The sequence below is a fragment of the Anser brachyrhynchus genome (genome assembly GCF_964034855.1).
Source record: "Anser brachyrhynchus genome assembly, chromosome: 23".
NCBI classification, from domain to species: Eukaryota; Metazoa; Chordata; class Aves; order Anseriformes; family Anatidae; genus Anser; species Anser brachyrhynchus.
Window position 1 is genome coordinate 2,317,495 of NC_137716.1, and position 16,781 is coordinate 2,334,275.

The following is a 16,781-nucleotide window of genomic DNA, read 5'->3' on the forward strand; positions in this document are numbered from 1 at the left end:
ACCATTCTGCCAGCTCCGACAGCAAATGCTGCAGGAAAGTTTTGCATCCCTTTCTGCTGCAAAGCAGTCACCAAGATGCAACAGGCCCCCGGATAACCGGACCCCCAGCAGTCAGCATGGTGACAGCAGAAGGAGCAGGAGGGGAGAGCCCAGGCAGCCCTCAGACTTCAAGCAAAGATGCTGAGAAGAATAAACTTTCCACCCCATATTTCAAAAAACATTTTATTTACAGTATCATACACTTCCACCCGTGTTAGTGGTTTTCTTCCCCTACCTGAGACCCAGTGAGCAGAATTTAAACACATCCCTGGAAAAGAAGGGGGAGCTGCAGAGGCTGTGCTACAGCAAGAGCTGGGACGGTGCCCGGTGGCTGGACCTGGGCACGGAGAGCAGCACCCACCCCACAGGGGGAGGCTCCTGTGAGGGCCACGGTCACCCTCCTGCCCTCTAGCTGAAGAGAAGAGGGACACGAGGGACAGCACCTTCAGCAAGAGCGACAGCCAGGCCAGCTCTGGAGCTGGCAGCAGCGGTAGGGACACACCAACCCCATCTAATCCCTTGACCCCACACGAGATCACGCAGCCCTCTCCAGCTCCTCTCCCCTCGCCAGGCAGTAACAGCGAATAGCGCAGCCACCCCATCCCCACCAGCCCCCTGCGCTCCTCCAGGAGTCCCAGCTTGCCCCAGCATCTCCACGTGGTGCGGGCGTCTTGGTGGTCTGGCGGCTGTTCCCTTTCCCCACGAGCCGCAGGACAGAATTGCCCTGCCAGCGCCTACCACAGCCTCCGAGGCAGCCAAAGTCCAGAGGCGGTCCAGGGCCCGCTGGCTGCCGGGGCTCAGCTGAAGAAATAGGTGGAATCCATCACCTTCGTCAGGTTGAATTCTCCTGCGGGAAGCAACGGAGACTAGAGGTGAGAGGAGAGCAGGGTCAGGGCACGGTGGGGGTGAGGCAACTGGGAGAGAATGTGCCCTGGGCCCTGCTTTAGCTTGCAGGGAACTGCTTCAGCTCAGCCCCCGCCGTGGGCTCACAGAGGTCCACATGGAACCGACGGCCCTCCCCATGCCTGGGACAGGGAGGAACGGCCAGACGGGAGCAAGGAAGAGAAGGCAGAGGGGCACACGTGGCCTCTCGGTACAAACCGACTGCCTCTGGGCCGTGCTGCCTCTGGGGCTGAGCACAGCGGCTGCTCAGCAGCGGGGGCCAGCGCTCTGCTGGGCTCTGCTGTTTCGCAAAGGCAGGGCAAAGTTTAGCCAGATGGTCTGGCAGAAGCACGGCTGAGAGATTAGGAGGAGTTAAACTAATTGCCTTAATCCCATTGCGTGTATATCATCTAGATCCTGGCAATTACCGTGCTCAGTTCCTCGCTCCCATCTCCTGGCAAATGCTTTGTGGCTGGAAACAGATGGGAGAAGAGCAGCAGGACAGGGGACAGCAGGAGCTGGGTCAACCTGGGGCAAATCCCAGGGGAAAAGCTCCAGGGAAGGCAGGGGCCATTCGCAGGGAGGCTACGGGGGAACAACTAGAGGCGCTGTCTGCAGGCTCTGCAGTCCGGGACGGGCAGGAGAACCTGATCTTTGGGGACCCCTTTGGCAAGCCTGGAGCCTCAGTACGTCCAACTTCGGATGCCACAAACGTTCAGTGATTTTCAGGGCCATTCCCCAGCTCTTTCCCCTTGTTTTCAACCAGTTCCTGAGCTTTGCAGTTCCCATCCTGTGCTCCTACCTGTCTCGGGGACACTCGACAGCTGCTCCATCAGCTTCTTCTGCCAAGGGGCTCTGCTCTCTTTGCTGGGGCTGGACGAACCAGAAGGAAAGCGAGTCAGCAGGGAGCGCTGGGAGAACACGCGCCCTCTTCCACTCGCCAGTACGGGACCTGACAACTGGCTTCAGCTCGTCCAAAACGCGGCACCTTGTGGCAGCGGGAGCCCAGCCCCTGCCACAGCAGCCTCACGCGGGGACTGAGACACCTGCAGGTGCTCCCCAGCCCTGGGGATGTCTCCTTTCACCCGACTCCGTGGTGATAACCGAGGGTGACCCCAGCTCATCTTCCTGCCTCATTCACGGGGAAAGCAAGGCCCAGACGGCACGGCCCACCCCAGGCCCACAGAGGGATTCAAGCATTGAATCCCACTTCAGTAACGCAGCAAAAGGATGCAGACGCCTTGAGGTTCACACCGAAGTCTAAGACAACTTGGGTGTCGTTGGGAAGGAAGCAGAACTTCCCGCGAGATCAGCCCCCAGGGAGATGGCACAGCCTGGGAGCAGCCGTGTCCCACGTGGCAGCTGTGGGACAGGGAACTGGCAGCAGGGAGCGGCCTGGGGGCCACCCGTGGCCAAGCAATACCTGCAGTACTTCTTCAGCATGAACTCGGACAGATCCTGCAGGATCTTCTGGCTGTGCAGAGCCACGAATTGCTGCCGACAGATCTGATCCAGGGAGCAATGGTGAGTCGCAGGTTAAGAGGCGTTTTCCCCTCCTTCCCCTCAGTGCTTCTCAGCCAAGACAGGTCAGGGGTGAGAGGAGGGAAAGCAGCGGGCAAGAGTGGGAAAGGGGGGCTGCCAGACAAGGGTGAAGGGAATCAGTGTGGGGAGGTGGGAAGCAGAGGCCGACCCCCGTTTATCAATCCATCGCACAACAGCCCTGCAGCAGTTCGGAAGGGCCCAGGGCAGGACGGAGGCGCTGCCTCTGCTCTGTGCCGCTCTCCACCCTCCCTGAAGGGTGGCAGGAGGGGGCCTGCGGCAGCACCGAGTCAGCTGCAGCCACCAGCAGGCACCCAGGCTCACCCTGCCTGGGCAAGTCAATCAGCCTATGGAGCGAAGCCCAGGGGAGGCAAGGGCTGGCAAGCGCCCAGAGGACAGATCAGCAAGGTCCCTGCGCACGGGGGCCTCGGGAGCACACTTTTACCTGGTTCATGACGTCCACAGTGAGCGCGTGAGTCCAGTAGCAGTCGTGGACTGAGACGAAGGTCAGACCCTGCCTGGGAGGCAGCGGAAGGTGCCGTGAAGCAGCGCTGAGAGCCGCAGCTCTGCCGCGTTCCCTACCCCACAGAAACCCTGGGGCTGGCACGTGAGTGGAAGGAACTCCCCGCACGGGGCCCGAAGGCCTTCCGAGAGAGGTGGCCGAGCCCCGGGAGCTCCCCGGCCCTGCCCTGCTGCCTCCTCCCAGCCCTTCTCCACCAGAAAGCCCGGCGGCGCCTTGCCCCAGCGGCCCTCAGCCAGCAGCAGGGGCAGGAGCCCCGGCACCTACCTGAAGCAGTGCAGAGCCGTGAGCATCATGTGCGTCGAGTCCAGGGAGTGGATGAAGTTGGGCGGGAAGGCGTTTTTCTGCTTCACTGTGTCAGGCTTCCTGCAGCACAGAGCGGGACACAGGAGGAGCTGGGGCACATCCAGGGCCCAGGGTGAGAGAGCCAGGGCAGGGCCAGCCAAGACCTGGGGTTGACGGGGGCAGCCCTGAAGGGCCCCAGCTCCTCCAGCTGGCTTTCCACGGCTCAGGGGAATACCAGCAGCTTTGGCACGTTGGCGGGGAAGGTTTTGGCCCCAAAGCACAGAACTGGGCATCGGGGACTCGATGAAGGCCGCAGGCTCATACTTACTGGTTGTTGTTGGCGGAGCTTTTCACACTCAGGTTCTGCATGTTGGAATTCAACTGCGGGAAGAAAGGGGATCGGCTGTCACACCACGCTGCCCCGACACCACGAGGCACTCAGCACTGCCGCCCGCTTCTGGGGAGGGGAGCGCGCCACGAAGGTGTTCCGCACACCGCAGGGGACACCCCTGCTGGACGGGGACGTCCGCAGGGCACCCCAGGCACTGCGGCAGCTGTCACTCCCCGGTGGCACCTTGCCTGCTTCCCCTCCAAGGATGCTGGCAAGCATCCTTCACCCCTTCCAAGGGAGATGGAGACGCTGATTCACCCTGCGGGGGCTGAGAAGAGCTCCTGGAGGCGGGAGGCGCCCGCCCGCTCCCCCCCACACAGCCAACGTGAGGCCACCGCAGAGCGGCTGTGAGGATGGGACGAGAGGGGCCGGGGAGCTGTGAGTCAGTGCAGCGGCGCGTGGGAGGCGAGAGCAGCGAGGCTGAATCACGCGAGCCCCGAGGAAGGCTCCGCAGAGCGGAGAAGGGGCCTGAGCCCCAGCCGCCGGAGCGGGACGGGAGCGGCAGACGCCTCGCGGCCCGCCCACACGCTCCGGTCTCCGTGGTGAGGCGGGAGGACGCGCCCGCACGCAAATCCTGCGGGCCCTGCAGGCTCACCCGCAGGCATCGCCAGCCCGCCGGCCTTCAGCTCGCTGCCTCGAGCCCTGCTGCGCCTTCCCTGCTCCCCACCGCCGCAGAGGGACGGGCAAACGGACGTCGCTCTGTCACCGGACACTCACCACAGTGGACCTGACCCGATAGTAGGGCTGCACGATGGGGAGGCCCATGGGGGTGACCCACTCCACCGTCTGTCCCGACTGGGCGATGAGCTTGGCGCTCTCCGTCAGCCAGTGCTTGGGCAGAGGGAAAGGGGAAGAAAGAGGGAAGGGGGAAGAGAGAGGCTGGGGTTAGTGCAGGCGGGGGCAGACCCCGCTCCCTCCCAGCGCCCGCGAGTCCGGCCTCCTGCCGCAGACTGGGACAGCCCGGCACCCGGGGGGGAGCCTGGCCCCGCACCGGGCACAGCCCCACGCCTCCGGGCTGGGACAGGAGGAACCTCCCTGGGCCAGGACCCAGCGGAAGCAGCTCTCCCCACGGAGCTCCTCGCCCCCCTGGTCTGCGTTCGGGTGGACCAGCAAAGAAGAAAAGGGAGAGAGAGGCAAGAGGCGTCTCACCTGGATATCTCGAGTCGCTGAGAACATCTCCTTGATGCCGTTAAACACCTGCCTCACGAGGTATTGAGATGCTTCCCACAAGTACTCCTGCACAGACCAGAGGCAGAGTGAGGGGCAGGCAACGGGGCAGCAGAAGACACGAAGCCAAGTAATGGGCGCTGGGGCGAGCTACGCAGCACCTCCGCTCCCCGGTGCCTCAGAACCGCCTCCACCAACGCCGTGCCACGTCCTGAGCTGCTGCAGGGGGCTGGGGGTTGTGACGGAGGGGGGCTGGGGGCAGCATTCCCTGCAGCTCCTCGTCTGAGGGCAGCCTAACCTCGGCGTGACGTCCCTGCGAGGCTCTCACTGCCTCACCCGTCCCCCGGAGCGCAGCAGGGACAGAAGCGCCCCCGGCCCCAAGCTGCCTCAGCGCGCCGCCCCCTCGGCAGGGCCTGCGTCAGCGGGGTCACGGCACAGCAGCAGCGAGCCTCCGAGAGCTCTGCTGGGGACAAGGCCGCTTCCAGAGGGAAGGACACGGCCACAAACCGTGACTGACACCCGAAACACCAGCTGAGGCTGTCGTGCCGCCAAGGGCCCCGGAAGGATGGGGAGCAGCCCCACCCGCAGATCCCCCGCACCCCGTGGCGCCCACGAGCGCTGGCAGCCGGCTCTCCCCCAGAGCCCCCCCTGCAGGAACGGGGGCGCAGTCCCGCACACCCCTTTGCCAGCTGAGATTCAGGAGGGCAAGGAGAGAGCAGGGCAGGAGTGACTCCCGCAGGACGGGCAGTCCAGGGGCCTCTCCCAGCAGGGGCCGAGCCGGGGCAGACGCTGCAGGGAGGCTGGGGCGGGCACGCTACCTCGGGGAACTCGTCGATCTCCTTGAGACGCTTCTCTATCTGCAGCCGCCCGCCGTAGCGCGTGACGCCGTACACCACCGTCATCACCGTCTGCTTCACCACCTTGCGGCTGATGAAGCCCTCCAGCACCTGGGCGATCTTCAGCCCCTCCGCAGCATCCTTCTTCCGAAACTCCTCCACCTGGGGAGCAGAGCGCCCTGCAGCTCAGCACCGGCCCCCAGCTGTGCTCGCCCAGGACCCCTCCGTGGCTGGGAGAGCCTGGGGGACCCCGCGAGCCCCCCCAGCTGCACGCTGCCTGCCCTGAGCTATCGTCATAAACCCCGCGGCCCACCTCCGCCTGCCCTGGGTAACAGAGCTCATCTGCTGCAAGAATCAGGAGGCGGCCGGACGCTGCAGGTCACCGTGCCCGCGGGGAGCGGAGCCTTCCCCTGCTGCCTCAGCAGAGCCGCGGCGCTGGCGGCTGCGCGGTGCCGGGCGCCACAAGGACGCGGCCCCGGGGCTGCGGCGCGGGGCTCGGGCTGTCCTGCCCCTGCCACCCCGCCGGGACCCCTGAGCAAGCCGTGCACCACACGCAGGCCCCTCCTGGGCGCAGGTGTGCTGCTGCCCCTGAACCGTGCCGGTTTCTAGACGGGAGAGCCAGGGGCTCAGCGCCCACTGGACGCCTGGCAGGGCTCGCACACGTCCCAGCAGGCTCGTTTCACATCACGTCGTGCCAAGAAAACTGACATCTTGGCAGCAGGGCCAAGGGCTGAATCCCTTCCCCCTCCCTCCCACCCATCTCAAACGAAGAACATCCCGCAGCCTGCAGGCCAGGCAGCTGTTAGCAAGGGACGAGGAACGCTCCCCGCTCTCTCCCACCTCTCTGCTTCTCCCAGATTTCATTCAGAAGTGAAGGGGAGCAGAAACCCCAGCGGATTTCTCACAGCTACGTGGGTGGGGACAGATCTCCAGCCTGGTCCCGCTGCAGGTGCTGCAGCGACCCCGGCTGGGGCGATCCTGCCTCTGCCCAGCCCACGCTCCCCCAGCCCTCCACACGCTGGTCCCATCCCAACCTTTCCGCTGCAGCTGCGGTGACCCCGTGCAATGAGGGGCAGGGCAGGCCCAGGACGCCTCCCCGTGCTCCCACCACGCCTCACCTGCTGGGCCACCGCGCTGTACACGTCCTGGGGGACGCTGCAGGGCATCAGGTTCACAGAGATGGCGCCGATAAGGTCCCGGCCCAGCGCCGCGTAGTGCTGCAGGCCGTTGCAAGAGCCGTCCTGTGTGGGAAGAGGGAAGGAGGGAAAGGAGTCGTCAGCACGGGGACGGGGTCCTGCTCGTCCTGCTCAGCAGCGCCGAAACCCCTGGCTCAGGAGGGTTTTGCCGCTTCCTCCCCTCGGAGGGCAGGTTTGCAGCTGACCTCCCAGCAGTGGCCAGGGCCGTGCCAGTTTCAATTCCCCTTCTGCCAGTTTTCCTGTCTGGATCTCATCGCTAACTCCTGCTGCCTCTGAGGCTTAAAAAAAGAAAGAGGAAAACTTCGCCTCACGCTGCCCCCCACAACTTCCCAGAGAGCTCCATGGAAACACCAAAAACCAGAAAATCTGGAAAACAACAAACGTGTCTGGGATGCTAAAAGCGGCCCCACAGCCCGGCAGCCACAACAGATCTCAGAAAAGCCGGGAGCAGGACCGGAGACGGGGACGACCAAGATCCCTCCGCAAGCCCACAGCTGCCCGAGCAGCTCCAGCCGCGCGGCCTCGACACCCCTCCCTCTGAAGCAGGAGAAGCCCAGCTCCGACCAGCCCTCCCCACAGCTGCAGCCCCACACCCCGGGTGATTTGTCACGGCCGCCGGCCCGCGGCCCCCCTGGGACCAGGATCAGCCCGGATGAGACAGGCGGGACCCGAAGGACCGCGCGGGAAGGCCCCGCTGCCCCCAGCCAGCGCCAGGCGAAGCACTGCTCCCAGAAGCCGTGCCCCTGCCTCGGGCTGTCCCCGCTCCTCCCGTCCCAGGCTCTGCCTGGCCAGAGGCAGCCTGCAGCTGCGGCAGGGCCGGCTCTGGCTCTCCTCCTCCCACCTCCTCCCTCCCCAGGCCCTGCAGCGCTCGCTGGAGGACAGCGCTGACGGGGCTTCGGCAGCCCGGCTGCTGCAGCGGAGCCGCCTCAATTAACCGCGCGCTGATGACTCAGGTGGAAGCAGACTCGGGTGCCCTCCAGAAGTCCTTGCTTGAATTTTATCCCCTGCACCCTCCGCACACCCCCAACCGCTCTCTTGATCTTTTGTTGTCGTAACAATATCACCAGAGCCCTTCACTTCAGACAGTCTCACGCGCATTCCAGACCACAGCTAAGAGCAGCATACGCCCCCGTCCTCCCCCCCACGCTTCATTAGGGCCATCTGATCTTCTAATGAGATAAACGAGCAAACCTCTCTCACCAGGAAAAGAATTAATCACTGTCTCCATACAGCAAGGGAATTTATCAGTGCAGATGAAGAGCTGGCTGGGCAGCGGCTGGGGAGGGCTGGAGATCTGCTGGGACGCAGCAGGAGAAAGGGCTGAGGCTGGTGTCGGGAGCAACGCCTGGCTCCTCTCAAGCAGAGAGGGACGGACGGACGGACAGACGGACGGACACCGCCAGATGCGAGCAGCACCTGAGCGACTGGGCAAGCCCTGCCTAGAGCACGGGCACCTCTGGGGCTGGGTGGGGACGAGCACCTGGGGCCAGAGACACACCAGGGAACGCAGGGGACGGCTCATCTCTGTCCTCAGAGGTCCACGCCTCCCGTCTTTGCTCCTGCAGAGCCGCTCTCCGGGGGTCTCCAGCCCCTGAGAGGAGAGGAGCTGAGGCCCCCGAAGCCTCCGTGTGCCCTGGCCGAGAGCGGCCTCGAGCGCTTCCGAGCAGGCGGGAGCTGCCTGCACCACCCGCGGCCCTGCCAGCCTGCGGCGGGGCCGCTCCCGGTCCCCATCCCGCGGCTGGAGAGGGCAGGAGCGGCCCTGCGGGCGGCACCCAGTCCCCCGGACAGGCTCCGTTACCCAAGGGCAGGCGAAGCAGCACCTAACCCAACCGCTGCGTCTATGGCTGCAGGCAGCAGCAAATCGCTGAGCTCTCAGACCCAGACGCCTGTAGGCTGCACCCCCACCTTCGGAGAGCCTGGCCACGCCGCACGGCGAACACAGCTGGAGACCTGGGTGCCTCGGCTCTGCCCCCAGCTCCCCGCCCGGCCCGCCAGGCTGTGCGAACCCATCGGCACCCACCTGGTGAACCGGGAAATGAGAGACGAAGGCCGCTGGGTCCGGGGACCTCGAGGCTTTGGCGACTTCCATACAGCACGCCAAGACTTGCCAGGGTTCGTCGGTGTTCATCCACCACTTCCTGCCCTGGGAACGGGAAAGCACACTGCTAGGAGGCAGCGCTCTTGTGGCACCCCACAGCAAAGGCAGAAGCTGAGCCTCTGGGCTCTCAGGAAATACAGGGCAAGGCACCTCCTCACCATGCCTCCGTGGTGAAGTGTTATTTCCATAATATTTGTGTTTACGGACAGAAATGCGGTACTTAGGAAACCCTGCAACGCTTTGATTTGCTTTTTCCCCTTAAAGAATTATCTTTCAAAACGTTGCTGGTTCAAAATTGATCTGATTTCCTTTTTATTTTACCTCCCAGAAGCTGTGCTGAACAAGAGGGGTGGTTAAAGCCTCCTCTGAAATCACAGAGGTCACTAATGCCTTTTTCCCCTAGCGCATTTGGAACAACTCCTGTTCGGACTCAAACATGGGTGAGCTTTCCTGCTTTTTCCATCATCGGTTCAGCTGGGAGGCTCCCAGCCTGCCCCCCCCCGGCTGAGGGTCCCACCCCTGCCCCTCGAGGGCAGGCAGAGCCCCGCCAGCCGCTCCCCACGCACCGTCAGCGGGCGGTCGGCGGAGTCCAGGATCTCCTCCAGGATTTCGTTGGCGTAATGCAGCCGCTCCTGCAAGCTGTTTTTCTTCTTCAGCCCCGTGAGGTTAACGAGGTGGATCTTCAGCCAGTCGAGGCCCTTCGGCCCCAGGGGCCTGCCCTCTGCAAAGAGCAGGATGGCGCGGGTGACGTCGTTACCCAGGTGGTTGAAGTACGGCGGGCAAGGGTAAGTCCTGCCGCGGAAGTCCATGTTGTGAGGAAACCAGAACACCTTGTCCCTCACGTAGTTGGCAATGGAGAGCTTGTAGAGCGCGTCCATGCGCAGGCTGTGCATCTCGGCCGCCTTCTTCTTGCACAGCAGCAGCTCGTGCTTCTGGGACTTGTGCCAGGCAGAGGAATTGCTGGGGGTGACGGGAGGCTTGGGGGCCTCGGAGAGGGGCGGCGGGATGTCCAGCTTCTCGTTGCCTTTGTCGTTGAAGATGGAGATGATTATATCCAGCACCGGCTGGTTGATCTTCCACGCGCAGTTGCCCAGCTGGTTCAAGGCGTCCAGCACAGGGTGGAGGTTCACCTGGGGACACTGGTCCAGGAGCTGCTGGTGCTGGAAGGCCCCGTCCACGTAGCGCATCAGCTTGGTGTCGCTCAGCACATAGGCGCCGAAGTGGGGGGAAGTCCAGGGTATCGGGGGGCACAGCATGGGTATGACGGAGGAGTTGAAGGTCAGCGTGGTCTCTGCGGCGTCTGACATGAGCTGGGAGAAGATGGGGTGGGGCTTTATCAGCCCGACCTGGAGGGGAGAACGGGAGAGGTGAAGGACAGCAGCGGGGGGAAGCCTGGAAGAGCGTGTGGTCAGTCGGCAAGGAACGGCACCGGTCGTACGGAACCAGACGCTCCTTAGAGCCTCGGAGAAAGAAAGACATCGGGAAGGGAAGAGGGCCCTGCAAGAGCCCCCGCAGGGGTGACCCACGCAGTCCCAGCCCCCCGGGGGCAAGGCTCACCTGCCAGCTGCTGCGGAAGGAGTAGATGTGGTAGAGGACGGGGATAAGCCTGGACTCCAAGCGGGGTTTGAGGGTGTTCCTGGGCACCTTGACGGAGTGCACCAGGATCTCCAGCAGGCACACGCCCAGGCGCATCAGGAGCACGTACGGCCAGCTGCAGTCCTTGAGGGTGAGCGAAGGCCCGTAGCCAGCTTCTGCCACCAGCTTCTCCCAGTATTCCCGTGGCAAGTACTCCCCAGGCTGGGGGGGGAAGAAGAAGAATCGAGTCAGCTGGAGGGGGCAGCCACGCTCCAGTGTCGCTGGACGTGACCTCTGCACCCTGCACGTGGCTAAGAGGGACTCTCCTGCCTCTGTGTCCCTGCGAGCTCCTGCCTGACAGGGCTATGTGGGGAAGGACTGCTTTTGTGGCTGAGGCAAGGCCAACACGGAGAATCTGCTTCTGCTGCAGTGCCCCTGGCCCGGCCTGTAAAACCCTTCCCCAGCCACGTCTCCGCACCCGCCCCGTCCCTGCCCTCCAAACTGCAGATCTGTCCCTGCCGCTGTGCCCCAGGCGCGGGGCTCTGCCAGCACCCCGCTCTCCGTGCCCCCACTGCCTGCCCAGACCCGTGGCCTCGGCGCCCGTCTCCTCTCCTGCCCTGCCCCGCACAGCGCGCCCTCCTCGAGCCCAGAGCTCCCCGGTGCGGGACGCCTGGCCCCCAGCGGTCAGCTGTGCTGAGGTCAAACCTCCAGGAACACCCGCAGCTACGCCAGAAGCGACCTGACCCTCATCATGGGGCCGGGGCCCACAAAACAGGGCCCTGGGGGTTCTCATGGCCCCTGCAGCATCACAACCTGGACCTTGTGGGTGTGAGGGGCGCCCACACAAAGCGTCCAGCCCCACCTCTGCTCTTCCCACGGGCACCCAGAGAGCCCACCTGGCCGTCCTTCGCCAGCAGGTGGATGTAGTCCTCGTAGATCTCCTGCACCTTCTCGAGCTGGCGGCTGCGCAGCTTCCTCTGGGTGAGGTATCTGTCGTAGACTTTGGAGCCCAGCTCCCTGGCTAGGACAGACAGGGATTCTCCTTGCGGAGAGAGCGTGTCGAGGATCTGAGAAAGGGGAAGGCAAAGAGGGACTTCAGGAGGGAGGAGCAGAAAGACGGAGCAGAAAGAAAGCAGGAGTTAAAGTCCCTGTGCGGGGAGCACAGAAAAGCGCCGATTCCCGTGATGCTGAGCACACGAGGAAGGATACGGAGGGACAGCGCAGGGCTGCTACGGCTGCCCAGCAGAGGGAGCAGGCAGGGCCCGCACGTAATAGCCTGGGCAAACCTTGAGGTTCGTGCTCTGATTCTGCGGCCCTGACTGGGACGTCGGAGCTTTGTGGTAGCCCCAGGAGGCCCCGCTCCTGCGTGTCTGTGGGGTCAGGGCAGGCTCCTACCTGCATCATGATGTCCACGTACTCTTCATCTGGCAGCAGGCACAGGTAGGGGTAGAGGCTGTTGTACCCCGACATCGTCCTTTTCTGGGACATGTTGTGCTTCGACTTCTGCAGGGCCTGGAGGATGGCGCCGCGCCACTGGGAGCGCAGGGCGGCCAGCTGCTTGCGCTGCACACGGAACAGGAGCAGAAGTCCCGCTGCGGTGAGAGGGCACCACCAGGGAGCTGCCCCTTCACAGGACTGAGCCCTGCGGGTCCGTGCCAGCCCCGAGCGCTGCACCGCCCGCCTCCCTCAGCACGCAGCCCCAGGCACCCCGAACTTACCGCTCTACGGGCTTGCGGGGTCAGCGGTTTGGTCGACTCCACCGACTCGATGGTTATGGTGTTGTTCAGCTCCATCTGCAGCTGCTGCTGGAAGCGCTCCCGCAGCTCCTGCACAGAGAAATCCAGCTTGGGGTAGGACACCACCTTCTCCTGCAACGAGAGCGAGGCAGTAAGTGCCAGAAGCCAGAGGAAGACAAGATGCGCCTGTTCTGCCAGAGCCGGGCGGCTGGGACCGGAGCTCTGAGGTCTCTGGCTGGCGAGCTGCAGGGAGTCTGGGACAAGAGGCCTCCCCAGGGGCTGTTCTGCTCCCGGCCGTAGCCGAGCACTGCCCTGCCAAGAAACCCCTCCGGTACGTGCAGGTCCTACAGGCCCCCCACCGGCCCTCGGTGTCTCTGTGAGGCAGCTGGAAGGGCATTTACTTCCTCGGGACAACTTGCTGCCCGATGAATTGCACTGGCTGGCGAGCAGAGGTCAGGTTGCGAAGTTCTTCCCGTGCCGCAGTCCTGAGCTGGACCCGACCGCACCCTGGGGGCGTGCGGGCACCGTCTGGCCAGCTCCAACATCTCCACCCCCGACTTGGCGGCTTACTTTGGAGTAGAAGTTGCTGAGCAGAGCAGACTTGCAGCTCTGGGGCTTGGGTGCAGGGGGCAGCTGGTAGTCAGGCTGCACGATCCTGATGGCCCTCAGCACCGTCTCCTTCTCATCTCCCTCGAACAGGCACTTTTGGAAGAGCTCATCCACGTGGAAGCCGTCGTGTTTCAGCTGCTGCACACATCTGAGGAGGGGCAGGTAAGAGGTTTAATCTTTCGTGGGGGACCGCGCTGCGGTGATGGAAATTAGCACGCCACGAGGCAGGGAACAAAGCTCGTAAGGAGAAGACTGAGCACAGAAAAGAGAAGCCGCTGGAGATGTTCCCTTTTGAGGATCCAAGCTGCCTGCAGAGCAGAGCCCGTCCCCCACAAGGTCACCAGCCTCAGGTTACAGCCACCCCCCCCCCCCGCCCTCACCGCTGCTGAGCGGGCGGCTTCCACCTCCGCACGGTGGGGAGGCTGACGGCCGGGCTCCGCTGCCTCTGTGAGGCCAAGGAAGAAAGAAGCCGCTTCCCCCATCCTCAGACACACGGCGGGCAGCAAACAGCCGTGTGGGAACACGCGCGGGGCTGACAGCTGCGTGCAGGGTGCTGTACTTGCCCGCAGACAGCCCCGCGGGTGCAGCGCCGCACGGCAGCAGCCCCCCCCCCCTGCACAGCTCTCCGCCGCTCCCGCCCCTCCTCTCCCCAGGAGATCCGACAAGCGCCCGGCTGGGGAGGTGGCAGCCCGCGGGGCGGCTCCGTGCCTCACCTCCAGATGGTCTTGGTGCACGCCTGGCTCCGGCCCATGCACTCCAGCGCTGCCGCGTACGAGTCCAGGTTGGGCCGGAGGCCGGCGGACTCCAGCATGGAGAGGAGCCGGCTGAGGCGGTGCAAGCAGCCCTGCGGGTGAGAGGGAAGGGAGGCCGTGAAGAATGGACACCACGTGCCCCCGTCACAGCTTCACGCCCCCTGCTCCCTGTCCCCTGAGCCCGGCCCACGCTGCCCCAGGCTCTCCCTCCCCTCAGAGCCACCTCGCAGCGATCGGGGGCCTCGGCCCAGCTCCCCCCCTCACAGAACCCAATTTTCCCTCCTTGAAATCGCCGAAGGCAGACGTGGCAAACAGGAATCAACCCGCAGCTATTGCTCCTGCGAGCGCGGAGCTCTGCCCCCCGAGCCAGCACAGCCCTCCCCTCGGCCTCTATGAAGGCCCAGCGCCGCGGGTCGAGCCCAGCCCAGGCAGCACCCCGCGGCCCCTTACCTTCCTCGCCCAGCTACGCATCACGATGTTGTACGCGCCAACGTTCAGAAGCTTTCTCTTCACGGGGGAGCTGTGATAGAAGAGAAGCAGCCTCTCAGCCTCCTCCGGCTGCTGCAAGCACAGGAGGCACTCCAGGTTAGACTGGATGCTCTGCTGCATGATCTTCTGGTGGTTGCTTTCTCTTTTCTCAGGCACATTCGGAGGCTTCTCTGCCTTCACGCCCTGCTTCAGTTCCGCCACCCTGGGCTTGCTGCAGGCGTAGGCGCTGCTGGGGCCGGCGTGGCTCTGGCTCCAAGCAGTCGCTTTGGTTTCCTTGGGGCTCTTCTTGGCTTTGGGCTTGGCTTTGGCCTTTGTCTTGGGAATCGCCTTGACCTTCACTTTGGCGTTGGCCTGCCCCACCAGAGTCATCTTGGAGGCCGCGATGGACAGCTTCCTCTCCACCTTGGCCTGCCGCACGTGCATCTCCCTCCGCAGCTTCTCGACCCAGCCGCTGGGCTGGGCCGGGCCCGCGGCGCTCTGCCTGGGGGCTAGGGGCTCCTTGGCCGCACGCGTGGCCGCCGCCTGCCGCAGCGGCTCCTGCCGCCTGTCGATCCCCAGTGGCGCCAGCTCCGCTTTGGTGACCGTCACCTCGGGGACGCTGGAGGCTTGGAGCTGCTTCACGCGAGCTTTCAGCACTGCGGGGAAACAGCCAGGGCAGAGGTGAAGCAGCACAAGGCGCAGCAAGGTGCTCGGAAAGGGGGGTACGGGGAAGAGGGACCATGCGAGGGCTTCTCCTCTCCCCGCCCCGCCAGCCCTGCCCCAGCAGCTCCCGGCAGTGCGCTGACCGGTGTCTCTCTGGGGTCCAGCTCCAAGCCGTGGCCTGTCCCAGCGTCAGGGGGAGCCGAACAACGGCACCACGTGGAAGAAGGCACCAGCTCACCCTCATCCACCCCTAACCTGCTGCGGGGCCATTTCACTGGGCCTCCCACCGTGGACCTCACGCCCTCAGCTCACCCGGGCAGAAAGCCCAGAGCTGGAACTCCCTGGGTCAGTCTGCCGGGCCCTCGGACATCCAGGGAGGGGCTCTTCCACCACCCCTCAGGACCACCCGGCATGTCACAGGAACTCAGCGTGGGCAGGGGGGATCTCCAGGTACTGGGACAGGACAGAACTTGCTCAGGGAAGCCAGCAGGTCTGTGGGAAACCCACGTCCTTCGGCAGGCCACGAGCATGTCCAGTCCCAAATCTTTCCTTTATGGCTACACGGAATGGGAAGGCTCCTATAAAACCTCCCAGGACACTGAACGAGGGGGAGCGCTGTGGGTCCCCGCCATTTACCGCTCACCTTCCAGCAGCTCTGTCCTCTCGCAGACCGCATTTCTCCTCGCCTTCTCCTTGGTGCTGACGGAGGAGTAGGTCCTGAGGACGCTCCAGGGGATCCCTGCGGCAGGAAGAAGCAAAGGCTGGGAGGTGAGAGGGGCCCCGCTCGACAGGACGCTCCTCTCTGCCCCGTCCCACACGGGCGCAGAGCGGGGCAGTCCCCAGCTCGGCTCGCCAGCTCCCACCCGGCTCAGCAGCAGCGCCTCAGGAGGGACGGGGGCTGCGGACACGGATAAGGGGACTGGGGGCAGGGCTGCCCCTCGCCCCGTGGCTCAGGGGGGGCCAGGAGCCCAGGGCCCCGCCCCAAGGGATCCCCCCCTCAAGGACCCAGGGGCTCCCCCAGGGACCCCCCCAAGGACCCCAGAGTTCCCCCCCCAGGACCCCAGGGACCCCCCCCCAAGGACCCCAGCCTCCCCCCAGCCCCGGCCCCGCCGCACAGCCGGGGACTGCCCCCGCCGGGGGTCGGGGCCCGGTGCCCCCCGGCCCACTGCCCCGTGTGGGGGCGCGGCCCGAGAGCCCCCCCCGGCCCCGGCCCTGCCCGGGGCGCGGCCCCAGCAGCGCGGGGACCCCTCAACGCCGGCCCCTCGCTACCCGCGGCCCCCCCGCCCCCTCCCCGTGCCCCCCCGGTGCCCGGAGCCGCCGCCGCCCGCTCACCGCCGCCCCGCAGCCGGGCCGGGCCCAGCAGCGCCGCCCGCAGCCGCAGCAGCGCCATGGCCGCCGCGCTAGGCCGCCATGCCCCCCCGCCGCGCCGCACCGCGCATGCGCAGCGCGCAGCCCGCCGGGAGCTGTAGGAGGCGGCGGCGCGGGAACTACATTTCCCAGCGGGCAGCGCGGCCGCGCCCCGCGCCCCCTGGCGGCCGTGGGAGGAGGGGGCGGCGCGGCCCGACGGGGCGGGAGGGGACGGGGCGGGAGCGGGGGCACCAAGCGGGGCCGGGGCCGGGCCGGGCCGGGACCGGGGGCACGCAGCGGGGCGGCCCCGCGGGGCCCGGCCGGGCTCGTCCACGGAGCAGCCCGCGCCCACGGCCGCTCCAAGCCCCCCGCGGAGCCGGTCGGGGCACAGCGGGGGGAGCTGCGCGGCGCCTCCCGCCCTCACGGGGCCGCGGAGCCCCGAGCGGGGACCGGGACAAGGCGGGGGGGCGGCGTTAGGGAGCCGCGGCCCCGCTGTGGGGTTGGGGGGCAGCGGGAGCAGGCAGAGGGGCACCCGTCGGGGCACCCCCCCCACACACCCCGCGCGGATTTATGAATGGGAGGCCCCGCCCCCGGCCCCGCCCCCGGCCCCGCCCATTGGTCGCTCCCCGCCCCGCCCCGCCCCGCCCCGCCGCCTCGCGCCGCGCTCGGCCGCCCGCC

At 65.8% G+C, this 16,781-nt stretch overlaps 1 protein-coding gene across 8 annotated transcripts; it reads right to left on the reverse strand.

Moving 5' to 3' along the window:
• Window positions 1-208: 208 nt before the first annotated feature.
• POLRMT (RNA polymerase mitochondrial) lies at window positions 209-16,229 on the reverse strand. Of its 8 annotated transcripts, none has more exons than XR_013941621.1 (21): window positions 16,089-16,229; window positions 15,400-15,495; window positions 14,076-14,749; window positions 13,587-13,717; window positions 12,835-13,021; window positions 12,247-12,396; window positions 11,924-12,091; window positions 11,425-11,595; window positions 10,511-10,750; window positions 9,520-10,299; window positions 8,876-8,998; window positions 6,778-6,900; window positions 5,642-5,821; window positions 4,806-4,892; window positions 4,374-4,487; window positions 3,594-3,646; window positions 3,248-3,346; window positions 2,906-2,978; window positions 2,345-2,556; window positions 1,724-1,794; window positions 209-886 (listed from the first exon to the last, which is right to left on the reverse strand). XR_013941621.1 is itself a non-coding variant. In XM_080565758.1 (21 exons), exons 1-21 carry the CDS (start codon window positions 16,144-16,146, stop codon window positions 837-839), a joined length of 3,729 nt encoding a protein of 1,242 aa, XP_080421884.1. In that variant the 5' UTR covers window positions 16,147-16,229; the 3' UTR covers window positions 209-836. The 8 variants fall into 8 exon arrangements, 4 of the variants coding, with proteins under 4 accessions (XP_080421884.1, XP_080421885.1, XP_080421883.1 ...); XR_013941622.1 differs by having other exon boundaries at window positions 2,345-2,427; window positions 3,248-3,429; XR_013941623.1 differs by having other exon boundaries at window positions 3,248-3,429.
• Between the last annotated feature and the right edge of the window lie 552 nt (window positions 16,230-16,781).

What these genes read in the sequence shown, in the direction of transcription:
- POLRMT (XM_080565757.1), bottom strand. Translation starts at nt 16,146, where the DNA reads ATGGCGCTGCTGCGGCTGCGGGCGGCGCTGCTGGGCCCGGCCCGGCTG. An exon ending in ACGGCTCTGCACTGCTTCAG is followed by an intron (nt 3,039 to 3,247) that starts GTAGGTGCCGGG and finishes TCTGTGGGGTAG; the next exon opens with GGAACGCGGCAGAGCTGCGG. An exon ending in GTCGAGTGTCCCCGAGACAG is followed by an intron (nt 887 to 1,723) that starts GTAGGAGCACAG and finishes TGCTTCCCGCAG; the next exon opens with GAGAATTCAACCTGACGAAG.